Source organism: Pollicipes pollicipes, unplaced genomic scaffold (assembly GCF_011947565.3).
Source record: "Pollicipes pollicipes isolate AB1234 unplaced genomic scaffold, Ppol_2.1 Scaffold_6686;HRSCAF=7923_pilon_pilon_pilon, whole genome shotgun sequence".
NCBI lineage: Eukaryota > Metazoa > Arthropoda > Thecostraca > Pollicipedomorpha > Pollicipedidae > Pollicipes > Pollicipes pollicipes.
The window spans coordinates 14,638,472-14,658,151 of NW_023596921.1; the positions used below are offsets into that span (position 1 = coordinate 14,638,472).

The 19,680-nt window shown below is 51.6% G+C and overlaps 1 protein-coding gene across 1 annotated transcript in view; it reads right to left on the reverse strand.

Moving 5' to 3' along the window:
* LOC119107961 (voltage-dependent calcium channel type D subunit alpha-1-like) overlaps positions 1–19,680 on the reverse strand; it is a 63,911-nt gene that overhangs the window by 13,152 nt on the left and 31,079 nt on the right. Inside the window, 13 exon segments of the mRNA XM_037231551.1 lie at positions 1,324–1,490; positions 2,460–2,589; positions 4,278–4,424; positions 4,455–4,689; positions 4,988–5,076; positions 7,652–7,776; positions 8,884–8,978; positions 9,519–9,639; positions 14,956–15,166; positions 17,285–17,361; positions 17,363–17,437; positions 18,020–18,093; positions 18,435–18,580. Of these exon segments, the coding sequence (XP_037087446.1) occupies positions 1,324–1,490; positions 2,460–2,589; positions 4,278–4,424; positions 4,455–4,689; positions 4,988–5,076; positions 7,652–7,776; positions 8,884–8,978; positions 9,519–9,639; positions 14,956–15,166; positions 17,285–17,361; positions 17,363–17,437; positions 18,020–18,093; positions 18,435–18,580 (1,692 nt within the window).

Genomic DNA, 19,680 nt, shown 5'->3' on the forward strand with positions numbered 1-19,680 from the left:
AATCAGGGCGAGGAATTAAGGGAGTATTTCACATTTCTATGAGGTTTTGAACTGAAATAGGCACCTTGAAGACTTTTTTTGTGCTGCTCACAGCCCTGCTCTTTTTAAGACCTAGACCCTCTAGTTTCTGAGCTATATCCTCGTGAAAATGGGGAGAGGACTTCGTAGAGTACCTCAAGGTCACCTTGGTGTTCATGACGTCATAATAACGCTATTCAAATCATGCTATTTATATGCGGCTATTACTATGCGGCGATCGAGACCGAGAAAAACATAATGGTCAAGTTGCTCACATCTGGCGTCCGTGAGCACGATTTCCAGATAAAACTGTCTTCCATTGGCTCTCAATCAGTGTTGTGCAAGTTACGATAACGTGATCGAACATTGCCGCATTGAGGAGCACATTTCCTAAACAAAAAAACTATGCTGTCTGGAGCAGCCCTTTCCGCTTATAGCATACCATTAGTCACAAGTGAGCTTGTTTCCTCATATGTGATGCTTGCTTCAATATCTTCAAACGTGAAACATTTCCTTAAAGTACATAAGACTGTTCTATACGACGACATCCCTTAATGTAGTAGAACTGTTTCTGAATGATCTTTTTTAGTGCATCGTGATACGTTTCTTTGGCGTGAAGGTGCTGCAAAACTAGCCGCGCAAAATTGTCACCCCAGCACTCCCTTGTAGTACTAAACCTCTAGAGAGGTGGCCCTGTCTGTGCTCGAGGTGTTCGCTCAACCAAATGTGGCTATGTGATTGTGTTTTGGGCATTTCTTCCATCGTTATCCTTTTCCCTTCATCCCATAGCCCTAAAAGAATCATTTCTGGTCGAAAGGACTCTAAGCCAAATAACCAAACAACCAATTGTGGTTAAAATTTGCACAGCCTACTCAACGTTGATTGGGAGCCAATCGACGTCCATTATATCTGGAAATTGTGCTCGCGAACACCATATATAAGCGGTTCGACGATTTTATTCTTCCTGGCCTTGAACGTCGCATGGCCGATGAAGTGGCAGGATTTGAATGATGTTTTTACGGCATTATGTGTGCCCGAATGACCTTGAAATAGTCTGCACGAGATGGGCTGCACATCTTCGCGTGCGTGTAGCTCAGCAACTAGAGAGTTTTAGGCCTTAAGAAGGGCAGGCCTGTGAACTGCACCGAATGATTCTCAACATGACCATTTCAGTCCGAAATTCCATTAAAATGCAGAGCAATCCCCTCAACCGCTACATTTCACCGCACTTTTGATCATTAGTGACACTTAAAGAAAGCAAAGTAAGTATTCCTGGAAAGCTTCGGTGCGCGAGGTCGCACTCACATGTTGGAGAATGAGATGAGCGAGACGGCCACCACCAGCAAATCCAGCAGGTTGAAGGCGGAGCGGCAAAACGAGCCCGGGTGCATAATGAACCCGTATGCGATCACTTTGAACCCGATCTCCAACGTGAACACTGTCGTGAAGAAGTAGTCAAAGTAGTTGAGGATCTGCAACGGCGAATGACATTAAGTTGACGCTGAGGAATTTGGATGTGTGCATGTATATATATATATATATGTGTGTGTGTGTGTATGCTGCGCATTTTCCACACACACACACACACACAAACACACACACACACACAAACACCACAACACACAACACACACACACACACACCACACACAACACACACAACACACACACACACACACATATATATATATATATATATATATATATATATATATATATATATATATATATATGTGTGTGTGTGTGTGTGTGTGTGTGGTGTGGTGTGTGTGTGTGTGTGGTGTGTGTGTGTGTGGTGTGTGTGTGTGTGTGTGTGTGTGTGTGTGGTGTGTGTGTGTGTGTGTGTGTGTGTGTGTGTGTGTGTGTGTGTGTGTGTGTGTGGAAAACGCGCAGCATACACACCGTGATTCCAACACCACAATATCTACCAACATTGACAAATTCGAGGCACGTCAAGAAGCAACACCAATTAGATGACGTACGAAACATTTGGAAAACCGCGAATAGTAACAACGGCACTGACACGAAGCCAGTAAATGCATTTTCATTCATAATAATATCGCCAAATCATGCCCACACATGTCTGCCTTTACTTTCCCACCGGCACCAAGGCCACTGTGGCGCCAGCTGGGCCGACTGGAGAGGGCTCGGCTGTGTCAGAGAGGACTCGACCCTGCCAGCTGTGCCGACACCAGCTGTGCCGACTGTAGAGGGCTCGGCTGTGCCAGAGAGGGCTTCCGCCCTCTCAAAGAGGGCTCGGCTCTGCCAGAGAGGGCTCGGCTCTGGCAGAGAGGGCTCGACTCTGCCAGCGAGAGCTCCGCTCTGTCATAGAGGGCTCAGCTATGTCAGAGAGGGCTCGGCTCTGCCAGAAAGGTCTCGTCTGTGCCAGCTGTGCCGACGCCAGCTGCGTCGACTGCAGAGGGCTCAGCTCTGCCTACTGACCCGGTTGCGACCTGTGCCCTGATCGATGGGGTCCTCGGCCGCCAGCATGGCTGACGACACCAGAATGCAGACAAGGATGACGTTGCCGAAGTAGCTGTGGTTGCAGAACCAGTGGCAAAACACGCGAAACCTGCGGACAGCGGCAGCAGGTGGTCGGGCGAGTCAGGCACGCACACGCGAAACCTGCGGACAGCGGCGGCGGCCGGTCGGGCGAGGCGGGCGCACGCACGCGGTCCGTGCAACTGCAGCCCTGTGAATCTTCGCACTTCATCAATGGGAAAGCATGGCTCACTTCGTGTCACCCCCCTTCCCTCCCCGACCTTCCTGCCCGCTTACAACTTGGAATCGGGACCGTCCAAAGCTCCCCTCCGAAGTATGAGAAAATGCCAAAAACATTTCAAAAAGGAAAAATGTCTGCAGGACGTGGGGCGAGGGGCGTGAGGCGTGAGGCATTGGGCGTATGTGTGTGGGACGTGTGTGGGAGGCGCGTATGTGGATCGTGTGTGTGAGGAGCGTGGGGCGAGGGAGCGTGAGGCGTGAGGCGTGGGGCGTTTGCGTGTGGGACGTGTGTGGGAGGAGCGTATGTGGATCGTGTGTGTGTGTGAGGAGCGTGGGGCGAGGGGCGTGAGGCGTGAGGCATGGGGCGTTTGTGTGTGGGACGTGTGTGGGAGGCGTGTATGTGGATCGTGGATGTGATGAGAGTGGGCCGTGGGGCGTTAGGCGTGAGGCATGGGGCGTGTGTGTGTGTGGGATGTGTGTGGGAGGCGTGTATGTGGATCGTGTGTGTGAGGAGCGTGGGGCGAGGGGCGTGAGGCGTGAGGCATGGGGCGTTTGCGTGTGGGACGTGTGTGGGAGGCGTGTATGTGGATCGTGAATGTGGGGAGCGTGGGGCGAGGGGGGTGAGGCGTGAGGCATGGGGCGTGTGTGTGTGGGAGGCGTGTATGTGGATCGTGAATGTGGGGAGCGTGGGGCGTAGGGCGCTGGGCGCTTCGCGTTGGGCGTGGGGGGGGGGGGGGCATTACGCGAACCTTGCTACGTGTTTTCTGCAACTTCATCGCAGGAATGTGTAAATAAATTGTAGATGACATTTGAGTTGAGCTGAGTTTTTCATAAACCTGAACTCAGAGAACCGAGAGGCCCAGGACTGGCTACCGTCCAACGCTAGTCCAGAATTTTACTTAAACGCAACCGCATCCGCCAATCAAACATCAAGTGGCGGTATCCCGTTTTTATTGGGGTTTGGCTCGGTAACTACAACATGATCTGCTAACATGAATAAGAATAGGATGCTCCCATGCACTGTCGCATGTGTACTATTTGACAAATAACCGACATACATTACGAAAACTACCCAAGCTGAATGCCACACCATGGTGCATGTAAGACAAACTACAAAACCACGCAGTTGTAGGTAAATGCGGACGCGATTGATGGATCACGCTATGAAATAAGATAAACGAATCATGAAATATGGGATTATGCAGCCGAAAAGAGCAGATGTAATGTGTAAATACACTAAAATGGACTATGCCAATAAATGTGTGATGCAACACTGGGGAAACACAATGCTGACGAAGACAGGGTGACACATACGATCACCAGAAGCCGAGTGTCCCAAGTCATCAGACTCACTCCATGGCGGACGAAACCAGCATCCAAATACCCAATCGACGCGACTACCCCGCTGAAGCTGCCAGAAATTCAGCCAGGACAAGGACGGACCAGGACAACAACCGGTCGACGTCGGCAGACCTGTGACGTACCGGCTGCGAACGCGCCGCACGGGACGCTGGGATGCAGTTAGACGTCGGATATCACCTGTTGCTGGGACCGAACGCGTAGAAGGAGGTGTAGGGTGGGATGGGCTGGATCTTGGTTGGCGCCATGAGCTCCGAAAGCCGACGCGGCCTGGCCCCCAGCGGCGCACCCTCGTCATCTGAAAGCCACGCAGCGACGCGGCGGCGTCAGCCCCACACCGAGCGGGCACTCACTCACCTGTTGGTCGGCGAGAACACATAGAAACTACTGAACGGGGGTAGCGGCTTGATGCGCTGCTTGATCGAGAGCTCGGAGAGCCGCCGCGGCCGCATGGTCGGCGGCAGGTCATCCAGATCGATGCCGGAGCTGCTGTCGCTCGACTGCGAGCCAGCCGGCGCCTCCCTGTCGCCTGCAAGTCGGTCGCCTAGCGGTGAGATGGGGTCGCCGCTACGCGCCACCGGCTGCCGAGCCGCTACCGAGACGAGCGGAAACCAGGCTACACAGGGGCGTCACGTGAACCCAAACCACGCGGGGACAGAGCGAAACCGCACCGCTAAACCGCTCAGGGGTCATGCTGCCGGCAGTCCGCGGATGGCACGCACGAGACAGACTGAATCTAAGCTGATCAAAAGGGCGGACGACGCGCCACAGGTGGACTGTGGGGTCTGGGGAGAGGGCAGTGGCGGTGGCGGTGGTGCAGGGGGGGGGGGGGGGGGTAGAGGGCGCTACCAGTTCTAGATCATCTGGCGTCATTTCCATTCGGCACATACCGTCCTCCTGGTAAGTCTGGTAGCTGGACTGGACCAGGTCTTGCTGCAGGTGCGGCGCCACGCTGGTCCGGCTGGCAGTGATGTCCACCCTGCAGATGCACCCGCACCCAGGTCAAAGGTCAGGTCAGTTGCACCTTGTGGTGACGCTTGGATTCGAAGATAGTGGGGAAGTGGTCACAGGTGTGTGGAGTAGATCGCTCCACCGTCTGAGCTCTTTCTAAAAAATGCAAGTTATTGTGTTTTTTTGTCTGTCATTTGCGACCAAATGAAACGTAGAAAATACGTGAGTTGATTTTACAGCTATTTAAGCTGGACACCACAAAATTAAAGTTTAAAAGCAACTGTTTTTCGTAATCGTCTAGTGTGGGAGGCATTACAACTTACGAGCACTGCCATCCATTCGTTATCTGCTTGAAGAGCAGGAGTGTAGTATCAATATGGTGGCCGTATTATACGTAGCTATTGCAAAGAACGGGCAATGGTAGCAAACGGAGATGCCTCCACTCAGCGACGGCGACGCCAAATATTAAGGCCATTTCAGTGTCGACTCGTTAGTGCCCTTGCGGCCGCTTTGTCAGTTCATCCAAAGTGTGACGTCACCCGACTTATTTCCACGTCCAATCACTCTCTGCACCGTGACAACCTGAGCGCTATCTTTAAGGGTTGAGATAGTTTTACTCTAAACAGTGTCTCTCTGTTTCCACCCCTGGGGCGAAGTCAGTAAGACAGCTACGAATGGAATGGAATTAACTACGGACGTTGTTGACCACACACAGTGTCGGACTTAACCAACCAGGTGCATTATGTTGCATCAAATAAGCCGATTGCGCACCTTCCTGTCAGCAGTATAGCCTTCTCTGTGTCTAAGCCGATTGACAGCTAAATGGGACAGCGTGGCATCAAATGAAGCATTGCAATACTTGTCCGAGTCGCAGTCTGGAGAGAATAGTTTTAAAAATGAGCTCACAGTAACGCAAGTTTACGTCTGGACGTTCCATTCGGCGATGCCATCGCTAAGGGTTTAGCATGATTAATGGTAGGGTACATGGCTTACTTAGTTCGCTTCAGTTTCGTTTGGCACGGCTAGAACTATTTTAGCCATCATTCATGGGTGTAGTAGCTGGGGGGAGGGGGGGAGTACACCCCCCCCCCCCGCTTTTAAAGGTGGAGGCGGGGGTTAGCGACGTTAAATTTCCCCCTTACTTGTCAGATTTAAGTTGTGTTTAGCTTACTTTTGTGCCATTCATCAGCTATCTTCTCCTTAAACCGCACTGGGCACAATAGCTTCATGTGGTAAATGGCAGCATCTTATCCTTTGTGTGCGGCGAGCGGACATATCAAAGGGCAAACCCGAGGTTCCTCTGGTGCCAAAGGCTCCGTTCTCTCAGCCTGTGCGCACTTTTTCTAAAACCAAAATGTTCTTCAAAGCGGGACGGTTTCAAAACCTGGGTGAGGAGCGGGCACGAGCTATCCAAAGTAAAAAAGGTGGCAGCAATAGTTGTTACGAAGACGGCCAGATAGTCCTGGAAGCTGCCAGAATTTAACTTCGTTCGGATACTTTTGATCATCGATATAAAGTAGAGATCTGTGTTTCGCATTAGCCTGTATCCGTCATGAAGCCGGTGTGAAACGGGCTTAAGTCACAGATAGTGCGGGGTGACCCACCCTAAACACGCCCGCCACGGGTGTGGCCGTGCCCAGACGTCAGTCCGTCTCAGCGTCCGCTGTCTCTCCACTTCACGGGTGGGTTTTCACATGGACTGTCCACGCCCCAAACTCCTCGGATCTACCTTGATCTCCGCAATTCCACTATGGACGTCATAGCGGAGTGGGCTCTCCTCCCTTCCCTTCGACACACTTAAGGCCATGTTCACTTCACAGACAACATCCTGTTTACGCTATTCGTTAAAATCCATCGGTTCAAAGTACTTGGCTCGCGGAATGCAGTCCTTCTATGCAGTCCACTGACTCAAATTGCGTTATGTCGTGTGAATCGAAGGCATTTGGTGCCCGACATCCATCTCACGTCATCAAGTTACGTGATTTCAAGTTCCATTATCCCAACCGCAACAAGTACTAACGTGACGCAAGCTATGAGATCGCATCACTCACGCATGTCACCATCGTGAAAAGGCTACATCACAGCGAATACCTAGCTCTTCCAAAAACCGCAGCAAACATATAAGTAGCATGCACTACCTAGCTACGTGTTCCAACTTCTGCTCGCTAGCGGTTACTATGCCAAGCCGGACGGGAGCCTATGACTGGAAGACCCCTCCCTCACCTGGTGAGTTCCTCTCACACACAGACCCAACCTTTCCCAGAAGACAGCGACCCGTGAGCGTCATGCTTGTACATATACACACAGACGCGTCTAGTCCGGCCTCTCCCCCATACACACAGACCCGTCCGGTCTGGTCACCCCCATACACACAGACCTGTTCGGTCTCGCCGATCTGGGCGCAAAATGGCCCCGATGCCGACGCGCCCTTAAAACCCAAATCACCACCGGTCTCGCCGATCCCCCATACACACAGATCTTCCTGGTCCCGCTCCTCCCCCTACACTCCAGACCTGCCCGGTCCAGTCGTTCTCTGCGACAGGCAGACCTGCTCTGTCCGGCCGTTTCGCCCACTCATGGACCTGCCCGATGCGGCGGCTCACCCGATGTGGTTGAGCTCCAGCAGTCTCTGGGAGCCGTGCGGCGAGCGCTGCAGCTCGGCCGCGTCCTCCGCGCCGTCGCCCTCCTTCCGAGGTGAGGCGCTGCGGGAGCGCGACGACCGACCCATCTGCCACGAGCGGCGCCGGTCAGCCACAAGTCGGCCGGCGGGCACGCACGGGGCGGGTCAGCGTCAGGACGCCATCCACGGATGCACAAGCGCCACGGTGCGAGCCGAGTACGTTATGGCATTGGCAATAGCTGCAGGAGTCCGCGCCGACATTCATCACACAGTTATATCACAACACACATCACAAGTTATAACCAAACTTCGTGCGGTTATAACTTAGAGGTAGTGTTTCACATTTATATGGGGTTTTGAACTGGAATCGCCATCTCGAAGACCTTTGTGTGCGGTTCGCAACACTGTCCTTAAGACGCAAACCCTTCTAGTTTCTGAGCTACACGCCCTCGAAAATGGAAAGGGTATTCCGGGGAGGGTATTTCAAAGTCACCTTGGCAAAGTCACCTTGGCAAAGTCACCTTGGCAAAGTCACCTTGGCATTCATGACCGCAAATAATAACGCCGTTCAAAATTTGCCATTTCACAAGTCATGCGGCGTCCAAGGCCGAGCAAAAATGTTATGGTCGAACCGTTCCTATCTGGCAGTCGTGAGAGCGATTTTCAGATAATAACAGCAGACAAATGGTCTTCGATCAGTGTTGTGCAAGGTACCATGACGCAATTAAACAATGACGTATCGAGGAACATATTTAGTAAACAGAGAAGTTGCGGTGTCAAGCAGTTTTCTTGCATAAAACTGTGCCAATAGCTATAAATAAGCTTGTTTCAACATATCTGATGCTTATTCCAATATCTTAAAATGCGGAAACATTCTCTTTAATGAGTCCCGATGGGTTGTGTCCGATATTGTAGTTAATGAAGCTATGAGTTCAGCAAGTAATGAATCTACGAGCTTACGGACATAACTGTCCCAACCGACCAAAATGCATGAGCTACTGCTCACGAACGATGGTAGACGGTAAGATCTTAGCATGCCCTTAGTTACCTGACCGCCGGGACTCATTAAGCGCACACCGCTCCTCGAAATATCACCGGCCAGGACAAAAAAAAAATCATTTCTCCCGTCGCTTTCTTTAAAGCTAAAACACCTTTATGAACAACTATAATCTCTATAAGTTATGTTCGACTAGTCATATTATTGGCGATGCTCACCTCTCCTTCCTCTTCCTCCTTCTCTATAGCTGTCAGCGACTCAGCATCCGCCAAGTTATCCACGGCGATAGCCAGGAACACATTAAGCAAGATGTCTGGACATGCATTGGTCAAGGAAAACACAAAATGAATGTGCCAAATAGATGGTACAGTTTTGCACAAAATGCTAGAGAAATAAATTGCATAGTCCTGTCCTACGTAGCGACGTTGGGCGCCAGTCATCCTTGGTCCATTTTCCTGAACTCTTGCCCTGATGGACGCGGGGAGGCGGGGGGGGGGGGGGGGACGACGCGAACCACCCTGAGGTTTTCTGAAGATACCTGCCCGGTTGTTGTGATATCGCGCACTAGTCCATGGGGCATCCAATGTGCGCATTTTAAGACAAAAACGTGTCCATAGCTATTCTGGTTTCGGAACAACGGTGGTCTTTTTAGTGCTACTGAACGACGATATGCGGCCTGAGCGGGCGTATACCGTCGCCCCCTCCCCCCTATCAGTTCGCATCATGAAAAACGGCAAAGCCAGGCCGAGGGTCAAACTCTCATAGACTCACAACGCTTCCAAAGATCCCATGCACAGCACTCAGACGTGATCTATAGTCACCCTGTCACCCCAACCGCAGCATTAAAAGGTACAGTTGCCGCAGATGAAGAGGATGATGAAGTAGACGCAAGCCAGCGCGCCGAAGCCGCCCACGCCGCCGTACGCCTGGATACCGTGGTACATGACCAGGTTCCAGTCTTCACCCGTCAGTATCTGCCATCATCGTTCAAAAGACACTCACTGTATGACGTCATACCCCAGGCAATATGTGTGATGTGTCGGAATGTGTATGTATATTGGCGAACGGCTAAGGTACTGTCGAGGAAAGACACGCAAAGATGACCTGATAAAAGGTTATTGGAATGTAAAACATTCCGAAGTGAAAACACATTAATCGTCACTGACAATGTGGCGTGAAATTGTCATTAACTTACGATGCATCTTCCATTAAATTTTTCCAATGGTGGCCCTGAATTTCATCTCACTTTGCAGCCATAACAATTAAGCATATATAGCTAAAATGGGAAAAACAGCCGATAATTTCAATAAGGGACGCAGGATTTTTCAAAAAAACTTCAGTTGGGGCGTTAAGTTGGAGCCATTTATGTTTCACTGGTACTAGTACTGGTAACAGCTTTCAATGCACGGAACGTGGGCCGTCATGTTCTGGTAGCGGCAAGTACCCGACCAACTACGAGCTTGATTCGAAGACTTGCTCCCGGTTTCAGCTACCTTTCTCGTGAGACCACAAATCATGGTTTTCATCTGTTATATTGTACACCTTACCTCCTGGTTTTTGAATATGGCCGTTTCTTTTTCAAACGTCAGACCCTTGTTCTGAACTTCGCTGTCTCTCTCGCGAATATTGATCACTCATGCACCCTTATCACTTGGCTGTTTTACGATCTTGCTAACTGTTCAAGTTTTTGTTTTCTCGTGAAAAACATACCCTTGCTTCTGGTGCAAATCGATCCTTTGGAAACACCGTACTCTAGTGTTGGTTACCATTGGTACTTCGCAAACACGCGAGCCTAATTCCAGATTTACACTGAGTCACGCACAAAACGCTCGGTTAAGGCACCCAATTCGCTTCCTCATTCATTCGGAGCTACCAGAAGTCTTAACTGTTTGCGAGTTAGTTCACGTCGGTATTAGATATCTATCGGAGTAAATAGTACACATGCAATTAGGTGTGTGCCATGATGAATCTTCCGCTGAAATACAGGATGAAAAGGAGACTATATCTTGCTTTCAATTTCCCAAAACGCATCATTGAAAAGTCAAACTTACGAGTATATGGTTGCAAAGGATTCATTGGAGTATTGATTTTTGTGTCAGGCATATTTCATGCGGTGTTATCTATATAGCCAGTGCCCTAGGTGGACCCTTTGGTAGCAGAAAGAGATGCCTCGCCACTTAACCATGACCCTTGCTCTTGCGTAATATGGGAGTTTGCACGCCACCTGGCCAAAGACACTCTTCAGGTCACCGAGGCTCTGGAGGCTCTTCCTGTAGACTCGGGATTTTAACCACCCAATAAATACAAATGTAGAGTGGTCAGATGTGGAGAATAGCCGGTTATAGGTTGTCCGTTTCTCGCCTGATGATACGCCATTCGAAATGGTCCTTCAACCAGGCTAGGGCTATCCTAGACATCCGTAATGTGTTTTAATCCTCCAGGAAAGCATACTCGAAGGACGACAATACTTTACCGGGCTGCATCACACTCGCAAAAAAACAACAAACCATGTCGAATTGCAACCATTTAACAACGATTGTGAAAGGAGCTGCGTAGTGCCTGGGTGGGAACGGGGTACATGCTGAACGTGAGTAGGTAAATGAAGGCCTTCCTTAGTGCTAGTCATCAAAATAATATCAACGGTAGCTCATTTTGTTGGGAGCAAAATACATATTCAGCCAATTTGTGTCCGATATTAAAAGAGGGAGATGCAACGGCCAGCAAAGGAAAAAACACGTTATCCGGTCGCTTTACCGCAAAAGATGTGACTGCAGTATACATATTTGCAAGTAGGTAACTAAAACTCATCGTCCGCTCGGTAGCACCATGTCATACCATACCATACAAAAAGTGGTGAAAACTCAGGGTCACATTTCAAGATCAAATCCAGGCTCAGCGACGGTAAACTCGACATCACCAACAAGAAAAAAGTACCGGTCGGTTTGGATTTATGAGTGTCAGTATAATCACTAGCGCCAATTGCGTGCACGAGTGATTATTCTGGAATCTAAAAATCCGAAATCGGCCGGTAAATTTTTTTGGTGATATTGAGCTTTCTGTTATTTGAGCCTGAGCTGTTTGACTTTGAAAGGTGACCTTAAGAGGTCAGGACATTTTGATGGATGCTAGTTCATGCATTAGTAATTGTTTTGGTGCCTTAAAACCCGAAAACGGCCGGCAATTTTTCGGTGACGTGGAGCAAACTGTGCATTGACTTCGTATTTGAACCTTTATGTTACATTATATTGCAAAATCAATAGCTTCATCATCTCATCTGATTTACACGCACCATCGACGTTCTTATTCGGCCATCGGTACGCTGATGTTTTGATACCATGAGAAAGTTGCGCACTGTTGTCGCATATCTCTATTGGCTGCTGTTATCAGAATCTATGGGCTCAATCAATCCTTACAAGGATGGAGTGGATTTTCATTTGATAATCTGGGCGCCCAGAGCCGACGTCTATTTACTGTATTTCCCATATTTCAGTCCACCTTCACGCTAGATCTGCTATTGGCGGATATCTCACCAACATTCTAGCCTGGACCTACGTTCTTTCTCAATTCCCGCGCATATTTCTAGTTAAGTCTTGGCTCCTGCAGTCTCAATACCTTAGTGCTCGACTAGATTATGCTTTTCGCCGGTTACCTCGACGTAATTTAGTGTTGGATCGTGGCTCCGGCTGGATTATATGCCTGGTTGCAACCTGATTTCCGGGTACTTCCTTGTTCCGGAAGCCGGGCCAGGAATCGGTTCCTAGAAGTGCACCACCGGCACCACGTACACCACAAGTGAAGGCTGGTCTTGGGTACCAGGCACGTGGCTGTTGCTGTCATTTCTTGCTGAGGCACCGGTCCAGCAGCTGACGCCGATAAGTGCACCTGTACCAGTTGCTCTGCCTGTGGTCAACCTTCCCTTGATGAATTTACCTCCATTTAGTGTTATCAGGAAGAAATAACCTCGAGGTATACGTGCCCTTAGAACCAGGTTCGCGGACTCTGTGATCAAATTGCATTTCAATTTCACGCCACATGTTCATTGCAACAAGCATCTGTTCATTTCAACACGCACGACAGAGAAGATGACCTTTACTAGCACTGGTCAGGTGCAGCCTGAAGTACAATGAGAGTCGCTGGAATGACTGCCGACAGGTCCGGCGCGTCGCATCGTGTCCGAGTATAAGCAGCCAGCACCAACGCCGCCCGTGTCCCGCACACAGATCACAACATGCAGGGCTGAGCTGGCACGCGTGTGAGTACCGGCGGCGCTGAGCGGGGGGAGGGGGGGGGGGGGCGCCTGCCGACCCCTCCCCCTCGACCGGCACGGAACGGTAGCACGCCCTCCACCGAAGTCCCGCTTACATCGCCAACAGGCTCCAGCCGTGGCCTGGGGCTCAGCGTCTGGCGTCAGTTGGCAAGCGAAGTAAGCTGGCGTGGTCTCATGGGACTGCCGTGGAATAACGCCGAGGAATCTCATGGGACTTTCGTGGAACGATGTCGAGGAGTCACATGGGACTGCCGTGGAATGATGCCGAGGAATCGCATAGGACTGTCGTGGAATAACGCCGAGGATTCACATGGGACTGCCGTGGAATGATGCCGGAGAATCTCATCGAACTGCGTGGGATGGTGCCAAGGAATCTTATGGAACTGCCAGGGAATGGTGCCGAGGAAACTCACGGAACTGCCGTGGAATGGTGCGAAGGAATCTCATGGGACTGCCGTGGAATGATGCCGAGGAATCACAGGATTGTCCTGTAATAACGCCGAGGAATCACATGGGACTGCCGTGGAATGATGCCAAAGAATCTCATCGAACTGCGTGGGATGGTGCCAAGGAATGACATGGAACTGCCGTGGACACTCGTGCCGTGGAAACTCGTGCCGAGGAAACTCGTGAAACTGCCGTGGAATGGTGCAAAGGAATCTCATGGGACTGCCGTGGGATAACTCCAAGGATTTCACCGCACGAATTCTAAGGAGGACCCGATGCTGCGAGCCTCCCGAACCGCACAGCTGAGCACGATTCTGCCGTCTGTAAAAAATGGTTTGCAAAAACCCGGCGACAGGTCGGATCAGGCCGGTTTGGGTCACCACGGCGGGAGTCCATGTCAGGTCAGGGCGGTGTGGGTCACCACAGCAGTCCGTTGACGGCATGGGTCACCACGGCAGGAATCCGTCGTCGGGTCGGGTCGGCTTAGGTCAACATGGCAGGAGTCCGTTGACAGCGTGGGTCAGTGCGACAGGAGATCGCTGACGCAAAGCAGCAATGCTAACGGCAAATGAATCAAGAGCGCCAAACTTACTCCGAATTGTCTTCCTTATCGTGGCGTCATGCCTTAAACCGTGGTGGAGAGGCACAGTAAGGAATGGAGGACGCGTGGACCGCAGATTCCGATTCCGCCAAACGCTTGCCCTGGTATGCTCCAAGCCACAGGTCCCGTCGCCGGAAATCCCCCATTTGCGATGTAAGCGGGACTAGAGACAACAAGATAGGAGACCGAGCCGGGACCGTCCCGCTCGCGCCAACCTACCCCGTCGGCCGGACAGCCACGCACACAAACACGACCAGCAGCAGACCACACCGGGCGAGCATCATGCGATCGGGTGAGAGGAGGACAGAGGCCATGCGCTGGTGGTTAGGTGACGGCTGGGGACGGTGACTGCTGGGACTAACACCGCGCATCCGGGACAGGCCCACCCCAGGGCACGCTACTGGCGTCAGCGGCCAGCAGCCGACCGCGTCCGCCGGCCTCCCTCGGCCTGACGCACGCTGGCCGGGTCCGATCTGATCTCACATGGCTGATCATGATCGTAAGCACAGCCCGTGATGGGCATTGCCTCCACATTTTTACCCCGTGGCTGAGTCTCAGGGCTTCGGCATGCTTGTCATGAGCTGTGCTCTGACTTGGCTTGCTTGTCATTAGCTGTAGCTTGAAGCTTTGTTTTAGCATTAATGCACTTCATGCACAAGACATGGCTATTTGTCCTTTGAAGAAGAAAGGATGGCCATTTTAAGAATCAGTCTCAGTCGTAACAAGCCGGCAGTCGTTCGGATGATACAAAGCAACGACAGATTCTCTGCGTAAAAGCTGGCTCCCCACCCAGAAGTGCACGGCAACCACCTAACCAACGAAAAGCATCCACATTGGTATTGCGTCCATGTCCCACCACGCCTCTGTTTCAGGCCAGATTAGCGGAACGCTGCACCACACACAGCAGCAAGTAGGAGCCGTGCCCGAGAGTGTGGCCGTCCCGGATCTACGTAGCGCTCTACTACATCTCATTACCTGGAATACGGTTAACAAACTCTGTACAAAGGAATCGAAGTTGCTGCGAGGCTTTGCCGCCGTGGAGTCAAAATTAAACTTGCCACCGAAAACCTGCATCCCAAGGAGTGCAAAGATGACGATAAAGAGGAAGAGGAGCAGCAACAGGGAGGCGATAGACTGGATGGAGTTGAGGAGCGAGGCAACCAGGTTGGAGAGGGACCTCCAGTACCTGAAACACGGGACAGACAGGGCGTCAGGTCAGCAGAGGCCGCCGCCGCCGCCGCCGCCGCCGCCGCTGGCTGCGCCGTTAGTCACCATGTTAGAGGCTGCGGCGCGCGGTCGCCGGGCGGAGGCACAGCTGGGGCCATGCAAACAAGGCTGTTGCGTGGGGAAATCGCGCATCCAGCAGGCAGCCCGGACGCTATACGCATGGGGCTCTTTATCATAGCGAAGGTATTCACAAATCGTGCTCTGCTGCTTTCTAGCAGCTACTGGCTCCGCCTCCACCGTAGACTGGGCCAGATGTGGGAGCGAGGACGGGCGGCCATCGAACAGGCCAAACGGCATGCGTAGTGGCCGAACGGCAGCAGGTCAACACAGCGCGCCGGCACGGACGGACCACCTCATCCCAGGCCAGCGGCTGGTTTCGGGCCGGACACAGCAACAGCGCCCGGCAGTCCGGAGAGATCGCACGACTGCACGCGGCCGGGCGCAGAAACAGACGGCATGCAAGCAGTCCAGAAGGCAGCGCCAACGACAGAGTGGTTACATACATGGACTGGGCGATCAAATAAATCCCGAGGATGGGGCCGCCGGTGCTCGGAACACGAGGATTGATTGCCCAGTGGCTGACCCGAGAGGATGCAGACGACGTGGCGGGATCCCAGGAAAGAGCACGGGGACGAGGAAGACAGGAGCGCGAATGGAGGTGCGCGGGCGGCATCGCGCACCACACGAGAGGCGCCGACCGAATGAGACCGTGAAGAAAACGCCTGGGCAGCGCTCGGGCAGCGGGCGGAGAACAGCGTCCCGCTGGCTTTGCAGAAGAAGATAGAGAAAGAGAAAGAGAGAAAAAGAGAAACGCACAGCACGGCAGAGGTCTGGAGCCGCCAAGCCGACCATGGCAGGGGTGACGTATGACGTCATCCAACTGAGTGAGGTCACATGTGCTGGGCCAGTGGTCAGTGATTGGTTGGTGGCGGCCGGCCGGGCGGCCCCACAGCCTGGTGCACAACGCATGTCGATGATGCAGAACTGGGTGTGAGTGACTATGCATGACGCGAAAGAGCTGGTGTGTACCTGGAATACCGTCAAAATCGACTGCCAAAATGAGTTGAAGTTACTCCTGAGACCCTGCAGGCGTCCACCAAAGATCTGCATCCCGAGCAGGGAGAAGATGAATATGAAGAGGAAGAGGAGAAAAAGCAGGGAGACGATCGACTGGATGGAGTTTACCAGGGCCCGGATCAGGTTACCCATGTTTCTCCAATATCTGCAAAAGAAGGGCGCAAAAACAAACGGGTCTTACACGTAGGCGCACACGCACACCAGTATCAGTAGGTCGGCGCGCCGGCAATCCCCAGATGGAAAGAGCCAACTAAATAAAATACCAAACCGAGATTGACCCAGTATAAATAGCAGAGAAACAAAAGGAAAATTTCACGTCAGGTACATCGGCACAGATCATGCTGGTTTAACATCAGGCACACTTCTGGAGCTACAACACAACCAGCCCCTACTATTGCGCTATTTGGCTAATAAGCTACATTTACAGAGGGTTTGGATAGTAGGGTTAATGTTTATCACATTGCAAGAGATCCTACGCAGACGAACACGCTTTATGCAGACGCTGTGTCGCTATCATACATACATCCTAGCTAAACCCGATATATGACAACACATGACAGTAAAAATGAGGCTATATCAGTATTCCACACAAATGTACAACATTGCTTCATCGCAACAATTGAACAGACGATACCCGCTTTATAGAGTGCGCTTGGCCCCGAACTAGTATTAATGCTGTCGCAGAAGCGCTTCAACCAATTGAAGACTGCGAAATGTGATTTAATGGCCGTCTTTATAGTAGTGTAAGAAATGAGTCCGAACAGCCGTCTGACGTTAGAAACAACCGGCAGCATGAAATGATCCGGCAGCGATCAATTGCCTATCCAAGAGGCTTGAAACTCGGTCCCACAGAGTGCACGTGCCAGAGTGGCCGCCCGACCACTCCTGGAGCCCGCGTCGCAGTGTGACACTGCCTGGCGACAACACTGAGCCAGGGGGGCCGCCGGCCGCAGCCGCCGCCTGGCTCTCATGCTGCACCGCACGACCGGCCGACGCTCACCTGGTGACCTTGAACACGCGCAGGAGGCGGACGCATCGCAGAACGGACACGCCCAACGGAGGCATCACACCCGTCTTCGGTGAGCAACACCTCCATGATGCTGCTGATCACCACGAAACAGTCGAACCGGTTGAACAGCGATACAAAGTAATTCTGTAGAGGGAGGTCAGACACCGGCTTAGCAAGCTTGTTACATCCACACCAGATATTTATTGAGGTGGCGGTGATACCGAGACGGGTTGAATTATTTTCTATTATCTTGTCCACGCACTTCATTCAGGTAATCATGAGTGGTTTTCATACGGCATAATAAGTCCTGGAATTGCTTCTGAACATATATTGCGCACCCTGGCAGGTGACGCGCGCCGCCGCGCGCCGGGACAAACTGATGCAGCGGACCGCTGAGGTCAAAACTTTAGAGTATTACATGGGGCTTGTATCTCTGTTTTATTTCCCAACTTTGTGACAGCTATGTAGCCCCGCTCTTCCCAAACACCTCTCTCGATTTTCACGCATTCTTGAATTGTGCAAATCCGTGGAAGGGAATGCCATCCAAATCATCTACTACAAATGGAAAAGACAGAAAATGTTCGAGTGAACGTGAAAAAGCAGCCCCCAACAGTCACTCGTTGTGCCGGCTGCATAACCCAACAATGAAAAGCACTCACGAAACCATAGCGATCATGGTAATTATGAAACTATCGAGCGAGACATGGCTGCACGCTTACTACTTACTTGAAATCCAAGTGCGTACATTTTGATGATCATCTCAATGGTGAAGAGAACGATGAAGAACAAGTTGGTTATTTCTGAAATCAAACAATCCGATGGATTCGGCGGCACCTAGCGATCAAAACAAGCTACTCAAATCGGAAGTTTTCAATGAAAGCGGCTACTGACAGTGGACTCAGTTTCACGATATTCACTCAACCCATATCAGACATGGCTGGCCAGCCAGAAGCAGACGCCATACATGGGAGAAGAAAATGTCCCATAAGCTGAAGAACAGTACTCTAATGTCGCCTTTAGCAGCATGAGTGCACCAAAAGGTTTGTGCATCCAACCGATGCCAGGTGAGACATCTGACAGGACGATGAGTAGGACGGCACGGCTCCGGTGCGGACCAGGGCTGCCCCGTGGCGCCACTTACCCTGGAACTTGTCCAGCCAAGCTGGCTGACGGTAGTGTTCGGTGGCCAGCACACCCGTGTTCAGAAACACCAGCAGAATGATGAGCCAGTAGAAGAACTGCGACTTGACGGCCGCCCGGCAGGCTCGTTTCATGCGCCTGTTGCACCTGGAGCAGCGACGAGGACGTGTGCCGTGGGAGGCCGCCGAGCAGCAGCGGAGCAGGGTAGCCCGACACAGGCGCACACGTAACTGAGGTGGACTCCCGACCTGGCAGCGAACGGAGCTACTCCGGAGATAGAAGACTAATAATTTAGAACAGCTTGAGAACATCTCTAGAAAAGCTCGAGCGCAATGGTGGCCGAACCAGGAGAAGGAAGGACCGAGCAGTTTATACGGAGCGGCGCTCAGTGCGAGTTGAACGCTTCATCGTGCGTTCAGTTGCGCTGGAGTACACATTGCCGTATATCGAGTGTGTCACCGACAATACGTGCGCTGACTGGAAAGGCATAGTGGACACGACTGGAAATTACGGAGGTTTAAAATTTTAGCATTGCTCCGTTACCAGCGCCTTGCCAGCCATTGCCAGGAGGGCATTGCCATTGTCCAGCAGGGCTAGCAACATCAATGCTATAACTTTACGGAACAATTGAGACGAGATGTTATTATCACAGATGGAATAACTGGTCAGGCTACCGTCCTTGTCTGGTGCGCTATACCAGAGGAGGGCGATAGTCTGAGCAAGCTTTTCCTTCCGTGATGCATCAAGCTACTCAGCATTTCCCCCTCGTGCAACGCGGTCAGCGTTGTGATCAAGAGAGCGCCAAAAGCCGTCTACCACCTGAGTTTTGCCTACCTGAGTATTTGTCACAAAGTAAAACTATTTGCTATATCCGGACATTGCAGCGCATCCGGGCGGAAGATCAACGAAACGAAACACAGCTGTTCTCTACTACTTTGCAAAATAATCTGTCTCCATCCTTATTCGCCCTCTTCACAGGTGTTTTAGGGCGAATGTATCGTCTACAATACAAATTCAACCATATGTAGTAAAGCCGCACTGATAATCGACACCGCGTAGTAACATAGCGCCAGTGCTTGACACCATAGCAGGCAATGGTGGTGTGTAGGCAACACTGCAATATGGTCACCCCAGGATCAACGACATAGAAGCATTTTCGCACGCTTCAGAAAAATAAGTACCAATTAAGCCAAAGGTGAACCACACAAGGAACACACGACAGAGCGGCAGGTCGGGTGAAGTAGCGT